Raw genomic sequence first — 24,000 nt, forward strand, 5'->3', positions numbered from 1 at the left:
GTTGGTATGTCCGGTATTTATAAAGTCCGTTGGTAATATTGAACTTTGATTAATTTCGGGAGAAAAACACCTCCCCCTTTCAAAAAGAAAACGAAAGTACATTCAAGATGGCGGAAAAAGAACAGGACTGCAGATAGAAGTCAGGACCGCAGTAAGATGTGACTAGTTAAACCGTAGCTAGCTGGGTGGGGGAAATTTTATTTTATTTATTTATTTATTTTTTGTTATAAATTCGCGTGACCTATGATGTAGGGAGATAACTGTGTTTAACTTTATTTTATCTTTTTTATTATTATGTTTTTACTAGTTTGTTATTCTGATATCAAAATAAAAAATACTACTAAAAAACATAATAAAAACATACCCGTCTATTTGTTTATTTTTCTTTTCTTTACGCTCATGATTCCGGTCCTTTCCGCATTGCTTTTGGCTTTTAAAACTTCCATACATTCTGTAACGTGCATCCAGGAGATAAGCGCCCGCGTGTTTGCGTGTTGTGTGGGTACGTGGGAGAGACGGATGAGGGGAAAAAGACTTACCTCGAGACCAGCTCAGCGTTACCGACCAAAAATAGAAAAGAGGGACCAAGATGGCGACCGCCGTCTTTTGTAAAGTATGATGTCTCGCAAAGTCACACGAATTCTCGGAATATGCAAATTTAGCCGACCTAGAACGACGATAAAAGCGGGTGAGGGGAAAGACGTGGGGGAGTGACGATTGAGTTGGCTGGGGAATCGTGTGGCTGTTGCTTCTTGTGCCGTGTTGAGGATATCTTACCGTGTTAAAGAGAGAGTCGGGCGCCATCTTGAATTTTTCCCTACATTTTTTTCTTACAGTAATTTCTCACTTTTACAAGCTATTTCGGCCATTTGGCCTCTAGGACTATGACCGAGTCGAAATTTGACTTAAAGCTCATACCCGAGTTTGACGGGTCCACGTCCATCGTCGACTGGGTTGAAAGGGTCGAGCTGACGTGCGACCTTTGTGAGGTGAAAAGGGTACACACTGTAATTCCCCTGAGATTGGCTGGGGGTGCCTTGAGTGTATATCAGCAACTCAGTGCTGCCGAAAAGGGAGATGTCACCGCAATTAAAGCTGCGCTGTACAAGGCATTTGCCATGGATCCTTGTACGGCCTATGAAAAATTTGCTTCCCGAAAACTTCTACCGGAGGAAAGCGTGGACGTTTTCTTCGCTGAGTTAAAGAAACTTGCAGTTCTGTTCGGTGGAGGGGTGTCGGAGCGGACGCTTGCGTACGCGTTTGTGGCGGGCCTTCCCACTCGGGTGAAGCAGCTACTGAGAGCCTCAACCAGCGTTTCAACAACGACCATGGAACACTTGATGGAACGTGCTCGAGCCATCATCAAAGATGAGGAGGACCTGGGGGAACCAGTTGTGATGGCGACACAGACAGGCCAGATTGGCGCTCGGGAGATTCCGAATCAGAACCCTGCAAGCAATGGGAAATGTTTTCGCTGCGGCCGACGCGGACATTTTGCAAGGAATTGCACCAACAGGGGGCGTGTGCGCTGTTTTAAGTGTGGCGGTTTGGGGCATCTAGCCCAAAACTGTGCGGGAAACGTATCAGGGGAGAGGACGTCAGCGCCGCCCTGCTCCCCGAGCAAAATTTGAACAAGGCGCAACCAGTAATAACCGTCTACGTAAACAGGATACCCTGCTTAGCACTTCTCGACTCAGGCTGTTCGCATACTATAGTGAGCACCAGGCTGTGTCCAAGTTGGACTAAGAGGAAGATCAAAGTCACCACGATAGGAGGCGAGACCCAGACATGCTGTGGAGCTGGAACTGTCAAGATCTACACGGACACCGGTGCAGCCACTAAGATCAATGTGCTCGTGACCCAAGGAAATCTCCTGGGGTTTGACCTGTTGCTCGGATACGATGCCATCAAGGCGCTGGGGGGAGTCGCAATTCATCGGGATGGAAAGGTGCGATTCTTAGAGGCCCCAGTGTGTGCAGCGCTCCATATCGATCGGCCGGATTTTACAGTGGACTACGACTCGCGCAAGAGGGCCTGGATTGCATCTTGGAAGTGGACCGAGGGAATGGCACCGACTAAACTCAAGAATGGGGTTGCAGAGTACCCTATACCCAGTGAGGCCCGAGCAGAATATGAAAGGGAACTAAAGGCGTGGATCCAAGATGGCTGGTTAATCCCCTACCCTGAGGACAAGCTTGGGCCTCCGAAGGGTCTAATACCCTTGATGGCAGTAGTCCAGCATAACAAGTCGAAAGTACGGCCCGTGCTGGACTATAGGGAGCTTAACAAGCATATTGAAGCCTACACTGCCGATGCTGACGTATGCGCCAGTAAGTTGAGGGAATGGCGTCAGAAAGGCACTAATGTCTCAATATTGGATTTACGAAAAGCCTATTTACAGGTGCGAGTTGATGAGACGTTGTGGCCGTTCCAGACAGTTTGGTTCCAGGGGCAGAGGTACTGCCTTACACGCCTTGGCTTCGGCCTAAATGTGGCACCACAGATCATGAAGACTATTGTCAACACAGTATTGTCCCAAGAAAAGCCCATGAGGGACTCAACGTCAGCTTACATTGATGACGTATACGTCAATGAAGATGTACAGTCTGCGTCGTGTGTCAAAGAAAAGTTGGCTCAGTTTGGTCTGGAATGCAAGAATCCCGAACGTTTAAGGGAAGGAGCACGTGTATTGGGATTGGATGTTTATGAAGAGGATGGCACCCTACAATGGAGGCGTGGCAGTGAAATTCCAAGCATCCCCAACCTCGTTACAAGGCGGACCGTTTTTTCTTGGTGTGGAAAACTTGTTGGTCACTTACCAGTCTGTGGCTGGCTCCGCGCAGCTGTTGGTGTGATTAAACGCAGAGCAAATTTAACAACCACGGGTTGGGATGACATATCCGATGATGTCCTACTAACTCTGATGATTAAGGAGACACTGGAGAGAGTGAACAAGAAGGACCCTGCCTGTGGGCGGTGGTGTGTTAACGGAGACAACGTAGGTGTGTGGGTTGATGCCAGTTCTTTGGCGTTGGGAGTATCGTTGGAGCAAGGAGGAAACGTGTTCGAGGATGCATGTTGGCTGCGGCCCGTAACAGATTCTCAGCATATCAACCTGGCAGAGCTGGACGCTGTTGTAAAGGGGGTAAATCTGGCCCTGCAATGGCAGTCTAAGAAGTTGACCTTGTACACAGATTCTCTCTGTGTCTACCACTGGGTGTCTGACACACTTTCAGGACGGACACGAATCCGTACCAAGGCAGCAAGCGAAATGTTAATACGGAGAAGGCTAGACACGCTAAAAAACCTGGTATCTGAGTATGGGCTATCACTGAGCGTCACTCTGGTGCCATCACATTGTAATCGTGCTGACCAACTGACCCGTGTACCTCACAAATGGTATGAAGCCGCGAAGATGGGAATGGAGATTACTGCTCGATCTTGTGCAGTTGCAATCGACCCATGTCAAATACAAAAAATTCATGCACAGAGCGGACATCCGGGTATCAAGAGGACCCTTTATTTTGTGAGGCGTGCATACCCAGCAGTGACCAAGATGGATGTCAGACAGATCGTCAGAAATTGTGAGGCTTGCCAGTCTATTGATCCTGCACCAGAGCGATGGCAGAAGGGTCGCTTGGAAGTTGAGAGTGTGTGGCAGCGGCTGGCCATGGATATTACCCATTACAGTGGCAAGCCCTTTCTAACTCTCATTGATTGCGGGCCTACGAGATTTGCGGTGTGGCGGCAGATGACCAGACAGGATTCAGCAAATGTTGTTCGCCACCTATCATCCATTTTTTTTGAGCGAGGTGCGCCGGAAGAGCTCCTGACTGACAATGATGCAGCGTTTTGTAGCCAGCAAGTCCGGCAGTTGTTAGATGAGTGGGGCGTCCGTCTACGGTTGCGATGTGCGCATGTGCCATCAGGAAATGGCATTGCTGAAAGAAGCCATCGCAGCATCAAGAGAATTGCTGCCAGGAAGCGATGTACTATTGCGGAAGCAACATATTGGTACAACATTACGCCAAAGGACGGGACGTCCCCTTCAACCGCACCTGCGAATGCTATTTACACGTACCAAGTCGGAGTGAAGGGAATCAACACTACGCAGCCAACCGACAAGGGAACATATAACAGATATGAAGTGGGAGATCCAGTGTGGGTGCGGCCTCCAGGAAATCGGTGCACCGACAAGTTTAAGCGAGGACACATATCTGGAGTGATTAGCCAGCAGTCTGTTTTGGTCGATGGAACCCCACGACATGTGCGAGATCTTCGCCCAGCTACCGAGGTGCGTCATACAACTACAGAAGAAAGCAGTGAAGCGTCTAGCGATGAGCTGCCGATGCACGGATTCAGTGAGCCCCTTCCAGAGACTGATAGCGATACTTCATCTGATGAGGCGGAACCAGATCCAGAGCCCGAATCTGAAACAGTGAATGTACCTCTTCGCAGAAGCACACGCACTAAAAGGCCACCCCCCCAGTGCTCTCTATGTGATCATCAGATCAGGGGGGAGTGTAACGTGCATCCAGGAGATAAGCGCCCGCGTGTTTGCGTGTTGTGTGGGTACGTGGGAGAGACGGATGAGGGGAAAAAGACTTACCTCGAGACCAGCTCAGCGTTACCGACCAAAAATAGAAAAGAGGGACCAAGATGGCGACCGCCGTCTTTTGTAAAGTATGATGTCTCGCAAAGTCACACGAATTCTCGGAATATGCAAATTTAGCCGACCTAGAACGACGATAAAAGCGGGTGAGGGGAAAGACGTGGGGGAGTGACGATTGAGTTGGCTGGGGAATCGTGTGGCTGTTGCTTCTTGTGCCGTGTTGAGGATATCTTACCGTGTTAAAGAGAGAGTCGGGCGCCATCTTGAATTTTTCCCTACATTTTTTTCTTACAGTAATTTCTCACTTTTACACATTCCTTTACAGCAATGCTTCAAGCAAATTACCATTTACACTTTATATATATATATATATATATATATATATATATAACAAAGCGTATTTTACTTGGCGAAATGTTAAATATATACTGAATCACCTCTCGTAATAATAATATCGATTTCATATTCCCATGACTTCGTCATCTACCTAGACGAGGATACACAAGCGACTAGAGATCGCTTGTGCATCTAATATTCCTATGAAACTTGTTTTATTTGTGGGAAGCCAGTTCAACTCTTTTAGGATTGGTGCCGCTTCGATACCGTAATATACGCAAAATCACTACGAAATAGTAATGTTACGTTCTACGGGCCAAAGACAATATTTCCAAGGTGGCGTCATAGCTGAGAGTTGTACGTCGTTTGGTAAGAGAACGGCTAAACAGATGTAGCTTTACACACTTCATCAGGACTTGAAAAGTGACGTTATGCACCCCGATCAGACACACGACAGCAGAAATTTAAGGGATAAAATAACACCTGTGGACCCTATGAAACGAAGGTTTTCTGTTGGATATCAGATATTACTCTGCTCGAACACAGCTTAGAATAATCTCGAACTTCCGACAAGATCCATGCCAACCTAGCCTACGCAAGGTGACGTACAAGCTGACAGTGAAAGGCCGGCAATCAAATGAGCAAACAAACCAGTGTTGGCGGTATACGGTTCACCAGGACTTGAAAATCGACGGTGTACATTCCGATATAGCACGCGGCCGACGTAAATGGAGAGACAAAATAAGAGTTGCGGAGATAGCGATATTATACAAAAGTAAACAAGGAAGAAGATAAAATTTAGCATCCCTCTAGCTTTCTTTTTTTTTTATTCACGATCAAATCGTTTGAAATCATGATCATCATTCCCAAAACATCAGAATCAGAAGTTGATAGTTGACCTCATGCGACGCAGGATAATTTCCCTTTTCAAAGGAGGGGATCCGTGCGATATGCTGTCAAATACGCTAAGTAGTGCTGTCAGAAATTGCGATAAGAATAAACTGATAAAAAAAAATAATAACAACGAGAATAACAAGATTACTTACATGTCCCTCAGGGCTAATATTGGTTCGGATCGTCCGCCTATTAAGCGGCATTACAGGCCGGATGTTATTCCCCAATAAAAAACTTCCAGCGATTTCCTCTTGGTTTAGCAACCGCAACTCGCGCATCTGTCAAAAAGAAAAAAATGTAAATGTAAAACAAAAAAATAGTTACTTTCAATGTTAAGAGTGAAACATTAATGCCGAAATATAAAGGAACAAGAGAAAAAACAAGGATTAATATGAGTGTATTGTGTGTTCCATTATTTACAGAGTATATTAGTACGGTAAAACAAGCGTATTATGTGGGAAATAATAATAATAAAAATACAGGGGAAAAGAGCTGTTGCAATACCTGAAAAAATCTCTCGGCATTTCCGGATAGATGCATATCATGTGGTTAGAAATAAACTAAGCCATCTCTAAAAGTGAAATGATAAAGTGTGAGAGGCTGAGTCTTCTTGGATTACACAGAGTCCTACCTCATCCCGACAGACACAAGGCTAGAGGGAGCAAGGAATAAAGCAAGCAACTCTTGGCCGACTGCTCAGAACGAGGTATACCCTAGATTTCAAATACAACCGAGCAACAGCGTAATTTACAGAAAGTGAAGACTAGGTGATGAGATAGGCGACGATTAATAACAGAGCATGCGTTTCTAGAGAAATTGAAATTACCACTCCATCTCTAGTATATCGTTCAAATATGTGATTTTCTTTGCCTAACTGAAACGCTTGTGATTTAATGCCTAACAAACAAAACTTCAAACCCCTCCCAAGATGCAAAGCCATCAATATCACAATGGCCCATATTCTAGCGAACTTATTGTCGAGTTTGCATCCTCGACTAATGTTTGGCATTATGAGAAACTGCCATCTTTTACAAGCTTACATCATTACTTGGCTCACTTTTGAGACTGTGATTGAGTGTAAAAACTAACTAAATTATAGACAATTCCTGTACTCATATTCCAATCATTGAAAACAAAGAGTTTTACATATTCTCACATATTTGACTTGGTATTCGGTCCTAGTGACAGCCATTGTAAACTAAACTAGGTTTATTCATATTCCACAACGCGGATCGCGTCAGCAAACCTAAGTTCCAAGTCTCTCTTGAGGTTCTTCTATATAATATAACTGTGTTAAAGTTTGATTAACTTTAACGAACGTACAACAAAGTTGCATAATCACATTTTTTGTATTAATTACACAATTTTTCTTTAGTAAGAAAATTATAAATCTATCTATATATCTATAAAACTGAAGTTGTCTGTGTGTCTGTTTGTGTGTGTACATTTCCCTACAAACTACTCTGTTAGTTTTCAGTCGAAAGACTCAAAATTTCACATAAGGCATATTGAGATTTGGGGGAAAATTTTTTAAAATCGGTCTTCAGTCAGAAATTTGGCTGTCAAAAGGTCAAAGTTCAACGATTTGACCTTTAAAACTCCTTCGCCAATTTTGGGTCTAAACACTTGAAATTTTAGATGTAGGTCACTTGGACATGGATCAAACATTCTAATTTGATTTGAGCCCAAAACAATAAATTTGAAGGAATAAAAATTGGGATCAAAGTTTAAAAAAATTGACCTCTGAGGTCTCTATCAAATTACTCAACCAATTTTTGGTCAATACATTTGAAATTTTACATAAAGACATAGGGCAAGCTTATCAATTAGCCGGAAATTTGGTTGCCAAAGTGTCAAGGTTCAACAGATTTTATCTTTGCGGTCTCTAGCACACTACTTAGTCAATTTTGAGTATAAACATTTGAAATTTTACATAAAGGGTCTGAATCAGACATGCAGTAAGCTTTTAAATCAGTTTTGGGAGAGAATTTGGCTGCCAAGAGGTCAAAGTATAAATAGTTCACCTCTGAACACTCTGCTAAACTCCTCCGCAAATTTTGTGTCTAAACACTTGAAATGTTGGATGTAGGTTACCTGGACATGAGTCAAACATTTAATATATATATATATATATACATAAAGTTAAGTTATGAACAATACATAGGGCTCAAGCGAAGCTGCTTGTATTATTCAAAACAAGCATGATGTTAAATAACGCCATTTATATTTATCTATCTTAAATAATTAAACGCTGTTACGCGAGATCTTATGGCCTACAACAAACATATACTATTTTTCCTAGCTTGTCCTTTGCGAAAATTATCAAACTGCGTTCTTTACAAAAAGTAATTAAAATTTTAGTATAAATAATATAGTATAAAATATATAGTATATAGTAAAAGAATATTTTATAGTATAAAAATTGCATGGATTTTACATACCATTATATATATATATATATATATATATATATATATATATATATAGAGAGAGAGAGAGAGAGAGAGAGATAGATAGATAGATAGAAAGAAATCTTTGCCTTTATTGGCAAGGAACATACGCAAGGATCATCGTTCACCGCCACGAAATTAAGTCTTTTTACATTAATCAATCTTAACGTTTAATACAAACGATGTTAGACTAATTTTTCATGCTATCCACAAAATATCAGCTTTACTAAAACATATTTATTGATTTAATTTACTTCCTATTTCGTGGAATTCCCACGGGTGTTGTACATATAAAATTATTAAAACTATATTGAATGAAATTTCAAAACAAATATATTTGAATTGAGCCCAATGGATTGTATAACAATAATAAAAACATTAGCGCAACGAAAACTTTGGATTATTCAGCATTATTTTCCCAAAATTATATATTTAAGGTAAAACGAATTTGTCGGACTTTTCCGTCAGAGTACAGGAAGCAGACCGAGAAAAATGGAGAACGACAAGTGAACAAAATTGCTGTTATTGTTTAACCCTAAAATCTAATCATGTTTTGCAAAACCAAAAATTTTCGGTGTTGATGCACTTTTTGTGACCGCGTTTTTTTAAATAGTATTTTCAAGTTAAATTCAAGTTTTACGATATATTCTACAAAACAACCAAACCAAACATCATAAATAAATAGTCGAAGATATAAAGAATTTAAACAATTATAGGTGTTAAAAAATTGAAAGGATTCGGTATTTAAAAGCAGAGAAGGATTTATAAGGTATAAAATGAAACAATCGAACTAGACTATTTTTGAAATCGGTGTAATTGCTTCGTTTCGGTTGAGACATTGTTCTGTACAGTCCGAGAAGGTATATCATCCCATAAATGTTTTTTCGGGGTTTGTTGATTGCTTATCGCCTGATGCATCCCTACCGATCAATGCAAACGGAACTGCACAGGCATTTTTGTAGGCCATCATTCACTTTCTTTAGTGTGCTGACTTGTTTCAAGCCTCCTGCGGTGGAATTTGAAGTCAATAAAAGCTCGTAGAAAACCAATTGACGTCTTACTCCAGCGTCAGCAAAACTCGTGGAAACTGAAACTATACTTCTTGCCAAATTATAGGTAACAAGTTTGTCTGTCATACGAGCCGAAATTATGTCGAGGAGGAAAATTGCAGATGATTTCGTTGTCACCGAAATGAGCGGTAATTTTCAGCGTTGTTGGCAAATAATGTACATTTCTTCGCTTTATTTTGAGTGCATTCGTGTGATGATGCACTGCGCTCTGCAACAATTTTAACTACAAAATCTGTGAATGCTATTTAATGATACGCTCTTGACGTCATAAAATCTATACAAAATGCATATCATTAACGTATTTTATATATATATATATATATATATATATATATATATATATATCATGTATCTGCAAAAAAATGTATGCATCTATTTTCAGCATTTTTTTCAACCATGTTCAATACGTGAGTAGAGCTATATAATAAATTTTGAAAATATTTTTGCCAATAAAGCTACACATAATTTCTCGCATTTTATCCTCGTGTGGATTCGGCTCGTTTTTATATATACAATTTGTGTTGAGTTTGCTAGTTAGCTAGTCAAATTCTTTGTTATTCCCACTCGTACTTGCATCAACTAATGTACACCTATTTATTCGGAAAAAGTTTACTTGATGTGTGATTCTAATCTGTTTTTGTTTTCTTTTTTAGGGGGAATGAATTTTCGTTTTTATTTATGAAATAATTATCTAGTTTTAACTTAAAAGTATTTAGATAGATCTTGAATTATTTTCATTCATACTAGTTTATTTATTAATTATTATTATAATTATTGTTTATATGTATATATATATATATATATATATATATACATTTGAACGTAGGTTATTATCTAGAAGCGCACAACTTATGTTGTCTATTCTGTCCTGTGGCGGCCACTGCACCGACTGAAATGGGCAGATTGTTTATTCTTAGATTAAATTCATGCATACGTTTACTATTTCGCTTCTGTACTTAAAAAAAAGCATAGTCTTAATAAAGGAAGCTAGAAAAACCCGTGTATAGTATGTCCCAAAGTTTAATATAAAATTTTCTTGAGTTTGAAGAATCAGTTATTCGATTATTTTTCGAAAAAAAAAAATCATACCATATTTTAATTAACTATGATCTCACTGAATTTGTTTTATAACGAATAAATCAATACTCAAATTTGTGTAAAATTAAAGGTATTTTATGTTACAAAATCTGTTTTGCTTGTAATATTTTGTGTAGTACAATAGCGCGTAATATGAAATAGAAACAATGACGAACCGAGATGTAAAAAATAAACGTAGAAGTGGTATTTCCAGTGACTTATGAAAAAGTGGTGCAAACTAATAAATTAGTGAGTAAAAGTTACGCCCTCTAGCTCTGAATGTTACGCAGCAGTCATGTATGTCGGAATTAATGTAGGAATTGCTTAAATCAAATGGAAGTGTTTATTTCCGAAAAAACAAAACAAAAAACGCATGTTATTGTCAGGAAGCGTGAGCATTTTGGAATTATATGTAATGTTTGTGTTTTTGTCTCCATTGAACTGTAACCAAAGGGGAAAAGGCGAGAAAGAGTAAATGTTTTGCATACAATTGGTCTGTAAATGACTTTATTTTGCAGGTACATATGTTGTAGATTAATGGATTCCATTTACTCCACAGTGAGGGGCCTGGGAGGCACGACTAGTCTGGTGCAGAATGAATCGGAAAGCTACGGCAACCATTCGACTAAGACATGCTTAAGAAAAATCCTAAACTAAAGCCACACGATCGGGTGGAGCTCTGAATCACGCCCATGAAGGTTTGGAGGACCATCTAATTATCAGGCTGTGAAACAGAATAGGCAGGAAAAAATAGATTAGGAATCGTAAATGACTAATCGTACACTTAATTGATAGATAGGGTCATAAATCTACTAGGAAGTGTTTAAAGAACATACTGCACAATTATTCCGGGAAAAGTGGCACTGTACTTTGAGGTAATTGCGACAAGTCCAAGGTAATTGTGCCAACTAGCTAAAGGTGCTCTTTTGGCAACCACGCACAAAAAGAGCACTTTTCTAGTTGGCGTAATTACCAGCGGATTTGGCGCAATTACCCCAAAGTACAATAGTTATTCAAACAAAAATAATACCATTCAGCGCATCATCATATTAAATTAGCATTCTTTATACGAATGCCTTAACCAACCATAATGCTAGAATTTATTTGTAAACAAGAAGGAGGCGATCAACCCATATTGGCTGCGAGTTGCACAGATTTAAGATAAACCCGAGTAAGATGTATGAATAATCCATGCAACCGCTAGACGAAAACATTCAGTTTAACTTTCAAAACAAACAAGAATAGTATTTGAACTAACTAAATAACAAATAAATAAAAAACAGCCTACTTAAATATCATAAGAGCAATCAACATTGATTGCAAGTTAGGCAGGTTAAACATAAGTCCAAGTTAGATGTATCAATAATGTACGAATCCGTCAGCTTGGCCTGGGAAACAACCAACATTAACATTTGACCTAACTAAATACTCAAAAATAAAAAAAAAAACATTTAAATACCATATACATTTTGGAATAATGAAAAATAGATTTTAAAAAATTCTATAGATATATGGATATAGATCGAGACATATGTAGCAGAATATAACTTCCTGGCAAAGCATCGACTTGTGGTGCCGAAGCATCAGCTATTGATGTAGCAGTTGACTTAATTTATACCCGTGGAAAAAGAAACGCACAGCAAATCGGTACTAACTACATTATACAAAAAAACTACATTATACAAAAAAAAAAAAAAAAAAAAAAAAATGCATTAACATCAAAAATATAACCCAGAGTTTAAATTATCACCTAAAACCAAATCGGGTGTTCCTCTTTTACGCAAATCACCCCCAGACAAGGCATGAAACCACTTGTAAGGATCTGTGGTCGTATTCGGAACCGTTTTGTAATGAAATACCAAGTGTTTATACCAATGCAACGTGGATTTGTCGGTTCTGCTTTCCTAACTATCTTTAATTTTTTTGCTAGAAACTTTTTATTTACTTTATAATTCCTGTCATTTGATTGGTAAAAAAGAAGAAGGAAAAAAAAGAAAGGTGGACAGGGATGGAAACAAAGAGAAGAAGTGGTGTTATAATCTGTGAAACCAGGAGAAATATTTTTTTATCATTTTCCCTGTTATTCTCATATTACTAGTAGTATTTTATATTATTAGTGGTAGTATTTTATATTATTAGAGGTAGTATTTCTCATACTTAAATGCTACACATCTAAAAATACATCAATGAAAAGAAAAACTAGCCATCGATAAATGTTACAGTGACAGATACTAATCTAAGAAACAGCAATTCTTTCCCCTTTGTCAGAAACGTCGCTTATTGAATGTGAGAAGTAAAGGACAAAATAAGGGAAGTGAGACTTACGGGGCTGTCGAAAGAAAATTCAAGATCCAAAAATTTCTAAGTGTTGACATGGACAGATATTTGAAAGGGTTTAAACACTTGCAGCACAACTTTCAATTTTACCAGAACGGCTGGATTCAGTGTGAAATCGTATGAATGGGGTTAATATGTTGCAAAACAAAACGGAACACAACAAATAAGCAAAACAATGTACGCGCAGGCGAGACATAAACTATTGATCAGGAAACATTACACATATATAAAAACAATTAACAAACACGTAAAACCTGTGAATGAAAAAAACAAAAACAAAAGAAAAACAAAAGAAAACAAACAAAAAAAAAACAAGCGATGTCTTACACAGAAAATCGCACCTTTAATATAAATCTCACCTGTCTATTTAAATGTATGTATGTATGTTTGTATGTCTCGAAAAAACTTTCGACAGAGGAGACGGATTTTCACAAGATTGGTATCGTTTTAAAGCTGATGCTTCGGACGACAAATATCGAAAAATTAGTCAAAAACATTATTTTCTTCGTCCTAACCTGGTTACTTTTCTACAGGGAGGGGTCGCTTTTTTCGCCGATATTTCCGAAAGTCATTCCCTCTTTTCGATTGTCTGGCGTTAATTTAAATCGTCGCGACTTCCGGTTTGGTGATGGGCGTAACAGCTAACGCGTTAGTTTTTTTCCACTTTCTTTTCTTCTGTCGCGGTACGGGTTCGAGCTTGGCTGCCTACTACTACCTTTTTGTGCTTATAATTTTCCTTTTTTATTTTGATCAACTAACACCCATACACACACCTCCACTTTCTTTTCCGCATCACGGGTTCGAGCCTGCCTACCTACTACAACTTATTTTTTTGCTCAACACACACCTCCAAACACCCGTGCAACGCCGGTAATCCAGGCTAGTTCTGTAATTAATGAAAGATCGATTGAGTGAACGAAGCTGTTACCATTAAAGAATCGGCTAGAATCTATTCGCGTCCGTAGTACGTCCGTTCGTTCATCGTTTAGCCTATGGATCGAACACTATACATTATACGGCAAGTCCGGTAATTAGCCGCCGTGTGAGCAGAAGTCATCACTTATGGGCTTTTTAAAAGAATTTGAAGAGGAAATAGCGGAATTACCAAAAAATAAATAAATTAATTAAAATAAAATAAATGTCTGAATGATTAATGGAAATAAAAATAAACACAAATGTAACAAAAAAAAATATCTAACAATGATCAGCTCTTAACTGATTTAACACTCTTTAGGGAATTATAAATAAGCCGTAAAACTAAGCGCAATGCAGTACTTGAAGTCTTGCAGTCGTGGAATATTATCTGGTTGTTTACTGTTTGTGCGCGCCTACCAGTGTTAATACAACCTAATTCCTTGACTAGTCGTGCTAATTATTCGTAGTTGAACACCAGCCTACGGAGTCAAGGATGACTTTGCGATTGTGTTTTACTCCCCTGACTGAAATTATTTTATGCACTGATGGGACTCATAGAAATATATCTATATTCTTTTTTCCTTTTTATATACTTCCAAATGTTTCTGTTACATAAAAAAAAACTATATTCTTTACGCCACGAGTGTCACGCTCATACATGAATTCCATAGCTAATATAACATACTGACCCAACGGGTCACGGGTAGTCTAGTCTAGTCTAGTCTAGTATATATATATATATATATATATATATATATATATATATATATATATATATATATATATATAATCTAAAGAGTTTAAATTTGGTATATAGGGTAATTGGACCTGTAGCAAGCTTTCGATTTGGTATTTAGCTAGCAAAAAAGTGTTGCCAAGAAGTCCAAATTGAAAACTAAAGAAGAGTTGACCTTGGCAGGCTAAGTCGAATAATATATTACTTTTTCTGCTACTTTTGTGCATGCGCAAAATTAAGCATTCATAGCTCAAAATCGGAAAATTTTTATCTTTCGTATCCATCTGTCAGAAGCTTAGACGATAACGGTGTTGAGGAGATAAATATGGACTAGGATGGAGCGCTAAACGTTCTGGTTTCGATTCTTGCGGACGGTACCCAAGACGTATGTTTGCATACCTTTTGAAATCATTACAGTAGATTGGATGATACTCATTAGAGAATTGGCTTTATAATCATTTTCCATCTCTTTGTTTTTCATCCCAAACAAGGCGTATTGCGGCTAAGTTGAAAGGAGCTACTATTTGGGACAAGATTTGCAGGGATGGTGTGTAGGGAGTTGGGCAGCGAGATGTCTGTTCACATTATACTTAGACTTTTGCATGTCAGTACAGTCAAGGAAGCAGGGACCCGGGAGAGAATTTCAAATTCTAGCAGTTCGAATGAAGAAACTATTTGAGTAGAAGGTTTTATGTCATCTAGGGATTTCCACAGTGTGGGGGCGGAATTTTGCTGCTTGTCGAATAAGAAATATACATGAATTAAAATATAGTATTTTCGCGTATTAACGACGAGGCAACGCCGTGCAACCTACTAGTATATATATATATATATATATATATATATATATATATAGTCCTATAAATTTGTTGTATATCTTGTGTGTATTGATATTCATATTCAAAAGCCTTTTTCTGTTCGTTTGAAAGGAAAATACTACTTAGTTATATATGACTCCGGAAATTGCATCGTCTGCAAAAGATCTAGGTAATTTGCGTATTAATTTAAACATTCATTTTAATTAATTCCCTCTTAGATTTTTCAGTTTTCTTATAAAATGATCATCTTTAGTTAACTATTACACGTAGTTATATTCATGCAGATATTCTACATGATTTATACTTGCGTAATATTTGCGTAAAAAGGTTATAGTAAACATACACCTCCTTCTGTATATATATATATTACCCATACGAAACTTTATATTTGGATTCTAATCGGGGAAAATCGGTGCAAATGTGTGAAAATTAAAGAAGTGGAAATTGCCAGGTAAAGGTCGAACGACGCCATCACAAATATGCATGCGTAACATAATAGATATTGGGTCATGTTTTAATTTTTAGCCATTCCAGAATATATGCCTTCATAGGTCAGGCATTAATCTCAAAGGAAAAATGTAAATCGTACGCTAAACGTTTTGGTTTTGATTCTCAGTAGTGACTTAGCTTTTAAATCATTACTATATAATAATTAATACGGAACCTGAATTAATCAAATATTATATTCAAGCGCCCGGGCGGTCTGCTAGTATATATATATATATATATATATATATATATATATATATATATATATATACATGAAATATATTTACACACACATATATATATATATATATATATATATATATATATATATATATATTCGAGAAAAAGAGAGATGTGAGAATTTTCTATTGTCCAACTTCCTAGAGCGTCAAATTTTCCATCGATCAGAACACATCAGAAGGTCTTTCATCTTATATAGGTGTGACCGGTAAGACCGGATGAAAATCGAACACAAAATGATGAAGAAAAAAAGAGTAAATTCTATCGGCACCACACACTAAGTTACACATGTACGTTGGTCTATATATATATAAAGAAACACCTCTCAATCTACCTAGTCTAAGATTAACAATATAGTTATTTAATCACCCTGCTTTCAGTTACACCGTGAGTGTATTTTTTGTTGTAACTTTACACCTCTCGTGTTAATTAGATTAGAATTTTACAATGATTTTATTAAGAAGTTTTATACCCAGCCACCCAAAATCAACCATTCATGTAATGATGTTGTCTCTGTTGATTGCCGGACAATAATACTTCGGTGCAATTCTAGGAGGTACATTGTCCCAGGCCTTGCCTCCTCTCTCAGAGAAACAGCTAGTTTATTGCTAATCGCCATAGGCGCCTTTACCGGGGGAATGCCGACGGGGCTGCCCAGGCACTTTTTTCAGGTCAGCGTACCTCTCATAGAAGCACGGATCTTTCCATGCAACTTATCGACCCTTGTGTCACAGTTCTTGCAGTAGGAGAAAACTAAAAACCTTTAATATTGTGCACTCGTTTCTGCTATCGAATTGAAATTCATCTAATCTCATTTATATGCTACGTTGTCCTGCATTGCTCGACGTTGTCCGGGTGTTTGGAGATGTGTATTAAGCAAGATACAACAAAAAGTGGTAGTAGTCAGGCAGACTCGAACCCGTACGGCGAGGGAGGAAAAGAACCTGAAAAAAACGTGACGTCTTTGCCGTTGCGTTTATCGTCAAACCGGAAGTGGCGAAGGTTTAAATTAAAGCTAGTCAATCGAAAAGAGGGGATGGCTTTCGAAAATATCGGCTAAAAAAGTGCCCCCTCTTTGTAGAAAAGTGCGCAGGTGAGGGTGAAGGAATTAACGTTTTTAGCCAATTTTTCGATATTTGTTGCCCAAAGGGTCGAGTTTCAAAACGATAACAATCTCGTGAAAATTCATCGCCTCTGTCGAAAGCTTTATGCAGCCATACATACATACATACATACATACATACATACATACATACATTTAAACAGACAGGCGAGATTTATATTATAGATGTAATAACGATCGATGGAATTTCAATCTAATCGAAAATATCTAAGATTTTTGGTTGTCCACATATATAATATTTAGTTTGTTTACATATATAATATTTAGTTTGTCCACATATATAATATTTAGGTTGTCTACATATATAATATTTAGGTTGTCTACATATATAATATTTAGTTTGTCTACATATACAATATTTAGTTTGTCTACATATACAATATTTAGTTTGTCTACATATATAATATTTAGTTTGTCTACATATATAATATTTAGTTTGTCTACATATATAATATTTAGTTTGTCTACATATATAATATTTAGTTTGTCTACATATATAATATTTAGTTTGTCTACATATACAATATTTAGTTTGTCTACATATATAATATTTAGTTTGTCTACATATACAATATTTAGTTTGTCTACATATATAATATTTAGTTTGTCTACATATACAATATTTAGTTTTTCTACATATATAATATTTAGTTTGTCTACATATACAGTATTTAGTTTGTCTACATATACAATATTTAGTTTGTCTACATATACAATATTTAGTTTGTCTGCATATATAATTTTTAGTTGTCTGTATTAACAAATATCTGAGATAGACAAACAAATCTTAAATATGTTTGAATATTTATATATGGATGTCTTAGAGAAGGGCAGACAAAGGGTAAAACTTTGCATATTGATTTGAGACCAAAATGATAAATGTTAAGGAGTAAAAATTGGGGTCAAAGTTTAAAAAAAAATGATCTCTGCGATCTCTACGAATTACTCAGGCAAATTTTGGTCTAAATATTTGTAATTTTACATAAATGTATTCGTGCATAAGGCAAGTTATAAACAGTACATAGGGCCATAGAAAAGCCGTGCTGAACTGCTAGTAAATTAAATAAATTATGAATCAGTCTAGTTTTCATCGGCCGGATTCGACGCCAGATTCAGTATGACCACATCGATCAAACCAGACAATTTAATATATTGTTTTTAGGTAAAAAACTTTATATATGTCTCTATAAATCTGGAATATCATTACAAGTATTAATTTTATTTAACACATAGAGACAAAAGAGAGATGAAGAGAGGTGTAGAAAAAATAGAATAGAGATGAAAACGTGCAAGAATATTAATTTGGAATTTTGTCTTTGTATATTTTATAATTTAACTATTTTTCGCAAACCTATTTTTCTCAGATTAAAATATTCTAATATCAGCTTAACGGATGATTCGTTGTATAGGAGTAGATGGGGCAAGAGTTAGAAAGGAAGCAGGATTTGCCGACAAAGTCAATTATTAATGGGAACTAATGTAGTTTGTACATCTTTTTTTAGCAGTTCAAAATAATCTTCCGTAACATTTTAACGCCCCCAACACGTTGCAGATGAAAGTCTCGCAAAGAAACAGAGAAAAGAAAAACGAAAGAAAATCGACTCAGCATTTTTTTTCTTTTTAACAAAAGATATTTAATCTTGGTATTTCCAACAGCGCATTGCCTCTTGTTTTAAACAGCTCATCGACATATTTCTTTAAGACGCTTCTTTGTTGCTTACTGTTATTTTCGGGCCATGTCTCGAACACGTGACTTCCCCCTCGCTTCTCTGGCTACGTGTTTTTTTTTCTCTGCATTTTCTTTACTCTTTCCCTCGTTCCTCTGTGACGTGACTTCGCGCAGCCGGCTTGGTCATTTGCATATCTTAGGTGTCAGAGAGCTGCTGTTGCTAACAGTGCTAGCGGCTTTAATACACGAAGAATTTTGAGCCGTGCGATCTATAGACAACGTACACGAAAGATAAATTGGAAGAAGTAAAACGTGCTGTAATCATTACAATGTTTACACTAATTAGAACCGACGCAAATGGAACTTATTTTTTCTCGACCATAAATGTACAAAAGTTCTGTCTCTGATATTAAGCGCTGTTCTCTTACACGTGTACATCCTCAGTAAAAATGGCGGGAAAATATTTTTCCGCTGTGGTTTCTTCAATGATTAAATTTATATGAAATAACGTTTTATTCGGTAAAGTTAAAAATTAAACAGGAAAAAAAGAACGAGAAAACATCTCAAACGTATTTTTAAAAAAGAGAAAAGACCATACATCAAAAAATGGAGAACAGGGTGAAAAAGAGTGTGATTATGAAAATACATTAAAGGCGGGGATTGTCTGACTTGTTATAAGTTATCTTGATTCCAAAAAATAATTTAACGAGACCTAACATATTTTTCGGTAGCATGTGTGGACAAATATACAATTTTCATGCATTATTAGTTCGAAGCAAATTTATACGGTAACTTACATATCACAGAATAGTCCGTAAGAGTAAGGTTTTAATAATATTATTATACTTATTTATTTTTATTTACTCATATCAAGATATATTATTTTAAAATTTATATATTAGTGGAATAATACCTGAATTATATCTATATTTCTTTATTGAGGAAGTGGATTTTTTCACCGGAGAGCAATGAATGTAAAATCTGTCTTGTTTGTAAATTTTCGAAACAACTATATAATAAACAGCTGATAATCCCCGTTTTCTATTTAGCATTTTAACTAAAGGTTCCTTTTTTGCCGTTATATAATTGAATCATCTAATGTAATGGCGATTTTTCTAGCGTAATTGCCTTATATGAGTGCAATCTCTTGAACTTCGTAATTATTCCACTTAGTTTAAATTGCACTTTTTAAGCATTTACTTTTTAAGGCAATTTAAATAGACAACATTTTTTGAATTGTATTATTATATATTTTTATAAAATAGTCCAAACTGGTTTAGACTATTATATATATATATATATATATATATATATATATATATATGTATGTATATATATATATATATGTATGTATATATATATATATATATGTATATATATATATATAATAAATAAAAAATAATTATAGTAATAATTATGTCAGCCTCTTTAAGAACTCGGTTCTTATTGTTGAGCACTCTAAGTTAAAGCTAAAAGTCGGTCACTATAGCTTACACGCGCAGATAATGATGTCATAATAATTAGATCACTATTACCGTCTTGATATTTAAAAAATAAATGTTTAAATTTCAACTGTATTCATCGCGGTTAACGTTGGCCTTGTGGGGTTGTTCCTTGCTAATGGAGTCAGAGATGGTTTCGTTTGCGGGTTCGAATCTTCCGAACGGCGGTAATCCTGACAGCTTGAACTGATGATGCCCGAAAATGATGAAACACTAGTGTCTGTAGGTATTAAACAATAATTATATATATATATATATATATATATATATATATATATATATATATATATATATATATATATATAAGGAGGCTCGATGTTACCAGGAACGAATAAGGGTCAACGAATGTTCCCAGTTCGTATGCATTATTGTTATCATAATCGGTGAAATTTTCAATCAAATTGATTGATTCCCTACACTCGTCGTGGACCCACAAGGCTGCACTGAAAGAAAGCTTCACATGTGAGTTAGTCCACAATATATTGTCTACATTGCACTGTAGAGACTATACAGTTGATTTTATGAAATTATTTTATTATAACGGCTTGAATTAAAGTTTAAAATGTAAAAATTTAGTGTGATGATTTACGTGTGCTCTAAACAGAAACATTCATTTCGAACGCATTCCTGTCTTATCAAAGACCATACTCTTTATTTATATGCTAAACTCTTCTGTTTGTGCAGTGAAAAAACTTCTCAAATGCACTTATGCTATCGGGGTAGTTGTTACTACGGAGGGTATTCTTCAACTTGACCATTTCTTGGTGGTATGTAATGGTGTCGTTACTTATTGTCTCTGCTCGATGTTGTAAGCAGCGTGCGATTCCATGTTTGATACTGTATGGGTGATGGGAGTTGAAGTTTAGGTATTGTCCGGTGAAGGTAGGCTTGCGATATACGGATGTCTTAAACCCATGCTCTGTGCGTGATATGAGTATATCAAGGAAGGCCAGCATACTATCCACCAGACGTGTTAATAGTATAAGAGAGGAGAATGAAACCCAAAAACCTCCAATGGTCTGCCTACCATACATACGAGGCATCTCCGAAAAGATTCAGAGAATATGTGCCCCCTACAACATCAGGACGGTATTCAAGAGCGAGTCAACACTCAGATGACACCTGGTACGAGTGAAGCCCGCATGGAGGAGAATATGACCAAAAACTGCATATACTCCATCCCATGCAGTTGCAGAAAAGTTTACAAGGGTTAAACATGCCGCCCCCTTAAAGTAAGGGTGGAAGAACACCGAAAAGCGGTAACTAAAGGGGAGAGGGAAAAATCGGGTATAGCCAACCATGTCTGGATGGAGAGGGGGGACCATCGCCCCCTATGGGATGAAGTAAAAATAATAAACAGAGAGACGCACTGGAAAGTGAGAAAACTTAAAGAAACAGCTCACATGCTCGGACATAACAACCTACTGAGCAAACCAAGCATTGAGCTGAATGCAATTGTGACACCTTTGATAGAGAGAGAAAATCTTGAATAACAAAATAGGTTTAACATTAACAAAAACCAAGTAAGAATTGTCCTAGTGACATATGGCCGAGTGGTCCTAGACGTTGTATCAAAGTTTACAGTTACCCAAAGTTGCTAAGTTCAATCCTGAACGAAGGCAGGGAAAAAGTAACATTAAAAACAGAGAATCAGCAACTATGTTCCAAAGCCTAGCTGGAGTCCGAACACGGTACCCCCGTAATAATAATAAAGGGTTGGGTTCGAGACTCCTAACAAACGGTTCCCCAGTTCGATACAAAACACCTGACGAAGGCCGAGGGGCAAAACGGCCCAAACGTTGTGACAATAACAGCCAAGATGAGGAAGTCAGTCCGACAATCTCAATCAATGAAAACACCTCATCTCAAAAATACAGACATATATATATATATATATATATATATATATATATATATTAAAACTTAGTTTTTATGCCTTCATTTTCCTTTCTTGTTTACTTATATATATATATATATATATATATATATATATCGGATCTTTTACATATAAACTAAGTATTCACAGATTTTATTATAGAGTCTTTTTGAACGAATAAAATTAGTAACGAATACGAGAGATAGAGAGAAAGACAGAGTGAGAGAGAAATAGAAAGAGAGAGAGAAATAGAAAGAGAAAGAGGGCGGTATTTCTACGTGTACTGATGATATTCTAGCAAAATCCTTCTATACGTTAGTCTTTTCGAATGGTCAGTAAATTGAAAATGGTTTCTTTCTTTGGAAAGGCGCTAATCTAATTTGTGCATCCTAGGTTCCGGTGTTCGCGTTGTTTATGCACTCTTTTAATTCCTAATCTTCTTAACATTGATCCATGACAGCGGTCTATAATATTCTAAAATCCTCGGAGAGTTTCAAGTTAGCATGCTCGCCTTCCGAGATGCAGTTGGAGATAAGGGAATCGAGGATCTAACAAAGAAGGCCAAACATTGCTAATCAGATAAAGACTGATGCACAGAATTATACTTTCTATCTCTTTCTTTATCTCTATCGTTCTATCTCTTTCTTTATCTCTATCGTTCTATCTCTCTCTATCTCTATTGCTGTATCTCTCTCTATCTCTATTGCTCTATCTCTCTCTATCTCTATCGCTCTATCTCTCTCTATCTCTATCGCTCTATCTCTCTCTATCTCTATCGCTCTATCTCTTTCTATCTCTATCGCTCTATCTCTTTCTATCTCTATCGCTCTATCTCTCTCTATCTCTATCGCTGTATCTCTCTCTATATCGCTCAATGTCTCTCTATCTCTATCGCTCTATCTCTTTCTATATCTATCGCTGTATCTCTCTATCTCTATCGCTGTATCTCTCTCTATCTCTATCGCTCTATCTCTTTCTATCTCTATCGCTCTATCTATCTCTATCTCTATCGCTCTATCTCTCTCTATCTCTATCGCTGTATCTCTATCTCTATCACTCTATCTCTCTCTATCTCTATCGCTGTATCTCTCTCTATCTCTATCGCTGTATCTCTCTCTATCTCTATCGCTGTGTCTCGCTCTATCTCTATCTATCTCTATCGCTGTGTCTCTCTCTATCTCTATCGCTGTATCTCTCTCTATCTCTATCACTCTATCTCTTTCTATCTCTATCGCTCTATCTCTTTCTATCTCTATCGCTCTATCTCTCTCTATCTCTATCGCTGTATCTCTCTCTATCTCTATCGCTGTGTCTCTCTCTATCTCTATCGCTGTATCTCTCTCTCTATCTCTATCGCTGTATCTCTCTCTATCTCTATCGCTGTATCTCTCTCTATCTCTATCGCTGTATCTCTCTCTATCTCTATCGCTGTGTCTCGCTCTATCTCTATCTATCTCTATCGCTGTATCTCTCTCTATCTCTATCGTTCTATCTCTCTCTATCTTTATCGCTCTATCTCTTTCTATCTCTATCGCTGTACCTCTCTCTATCTCTATCGCTGTATCTCTCTCTATCTCTATCGCTGTGTCTCGCTCTATCTCTATCTATCTCTATCGCTCTACCTCTCTCTATCTCTATCGTTCTATCTCTCTCTATCTCTATCGTTCTATCTCTCTCTATCTTTATCGCTCTATCTCTCTCTATCTCTATCGCTCTACCTCTTTCTATCTCTATCGCTCTATCTCTCTCTATCTCTATCGCTGTATCTGTTCATTGCCTATATACTGTTTATCTACGACGATCGCTCTAAAAGTAACTCTCCCTATTTTTAATTCAAAAATAAAACGTTAAAGAGC

The 24,000-nt window shown here is 37.1% G+C and overlaps 1 protein-coding gene across 1 annotated transcript in view; it reads right to left on the minus strand.

Annotated features, from left to right (window-relative positions):
* LOC145249363 (carbonic anhydrase-related protein 10-like) overlaps nucleotides 1–24,000 on the minus strand; it is a gene marked incomplete at its 5' end in the record, with an annotated part of 1,273,381 nt that overhangs the window by 516,239 nt on the left and 733,142 nt on the right. The window contains one exon of the mRNA XM_080110936.1: nucleotides 5,995–6,120. Within this exon, the coding sequence (XP_079967062.1) occupies nucleotides 5,995–6,120 (126 nt within the window). The remainder of the gene's footprint in view (nucleotides 1–5,994; nucleotides 6,121–24,000) is intronic.

Source organism: Euprymna scolopes, chromosome 28 (genome assembly GCF_053919585.1).
Source record: "Euprymna scolopes isolate OS-2025 chromosome 28, ASM5391958v1, whole genome shotgun sequence".
NCBI classification, from domain to species: domain Eukaryota; kingdom Metazoa; phylum Mollusca; class Cephalopoda; order Sepiida; family Sepiolidae; genus Euprymna; species Euprymna scolopes.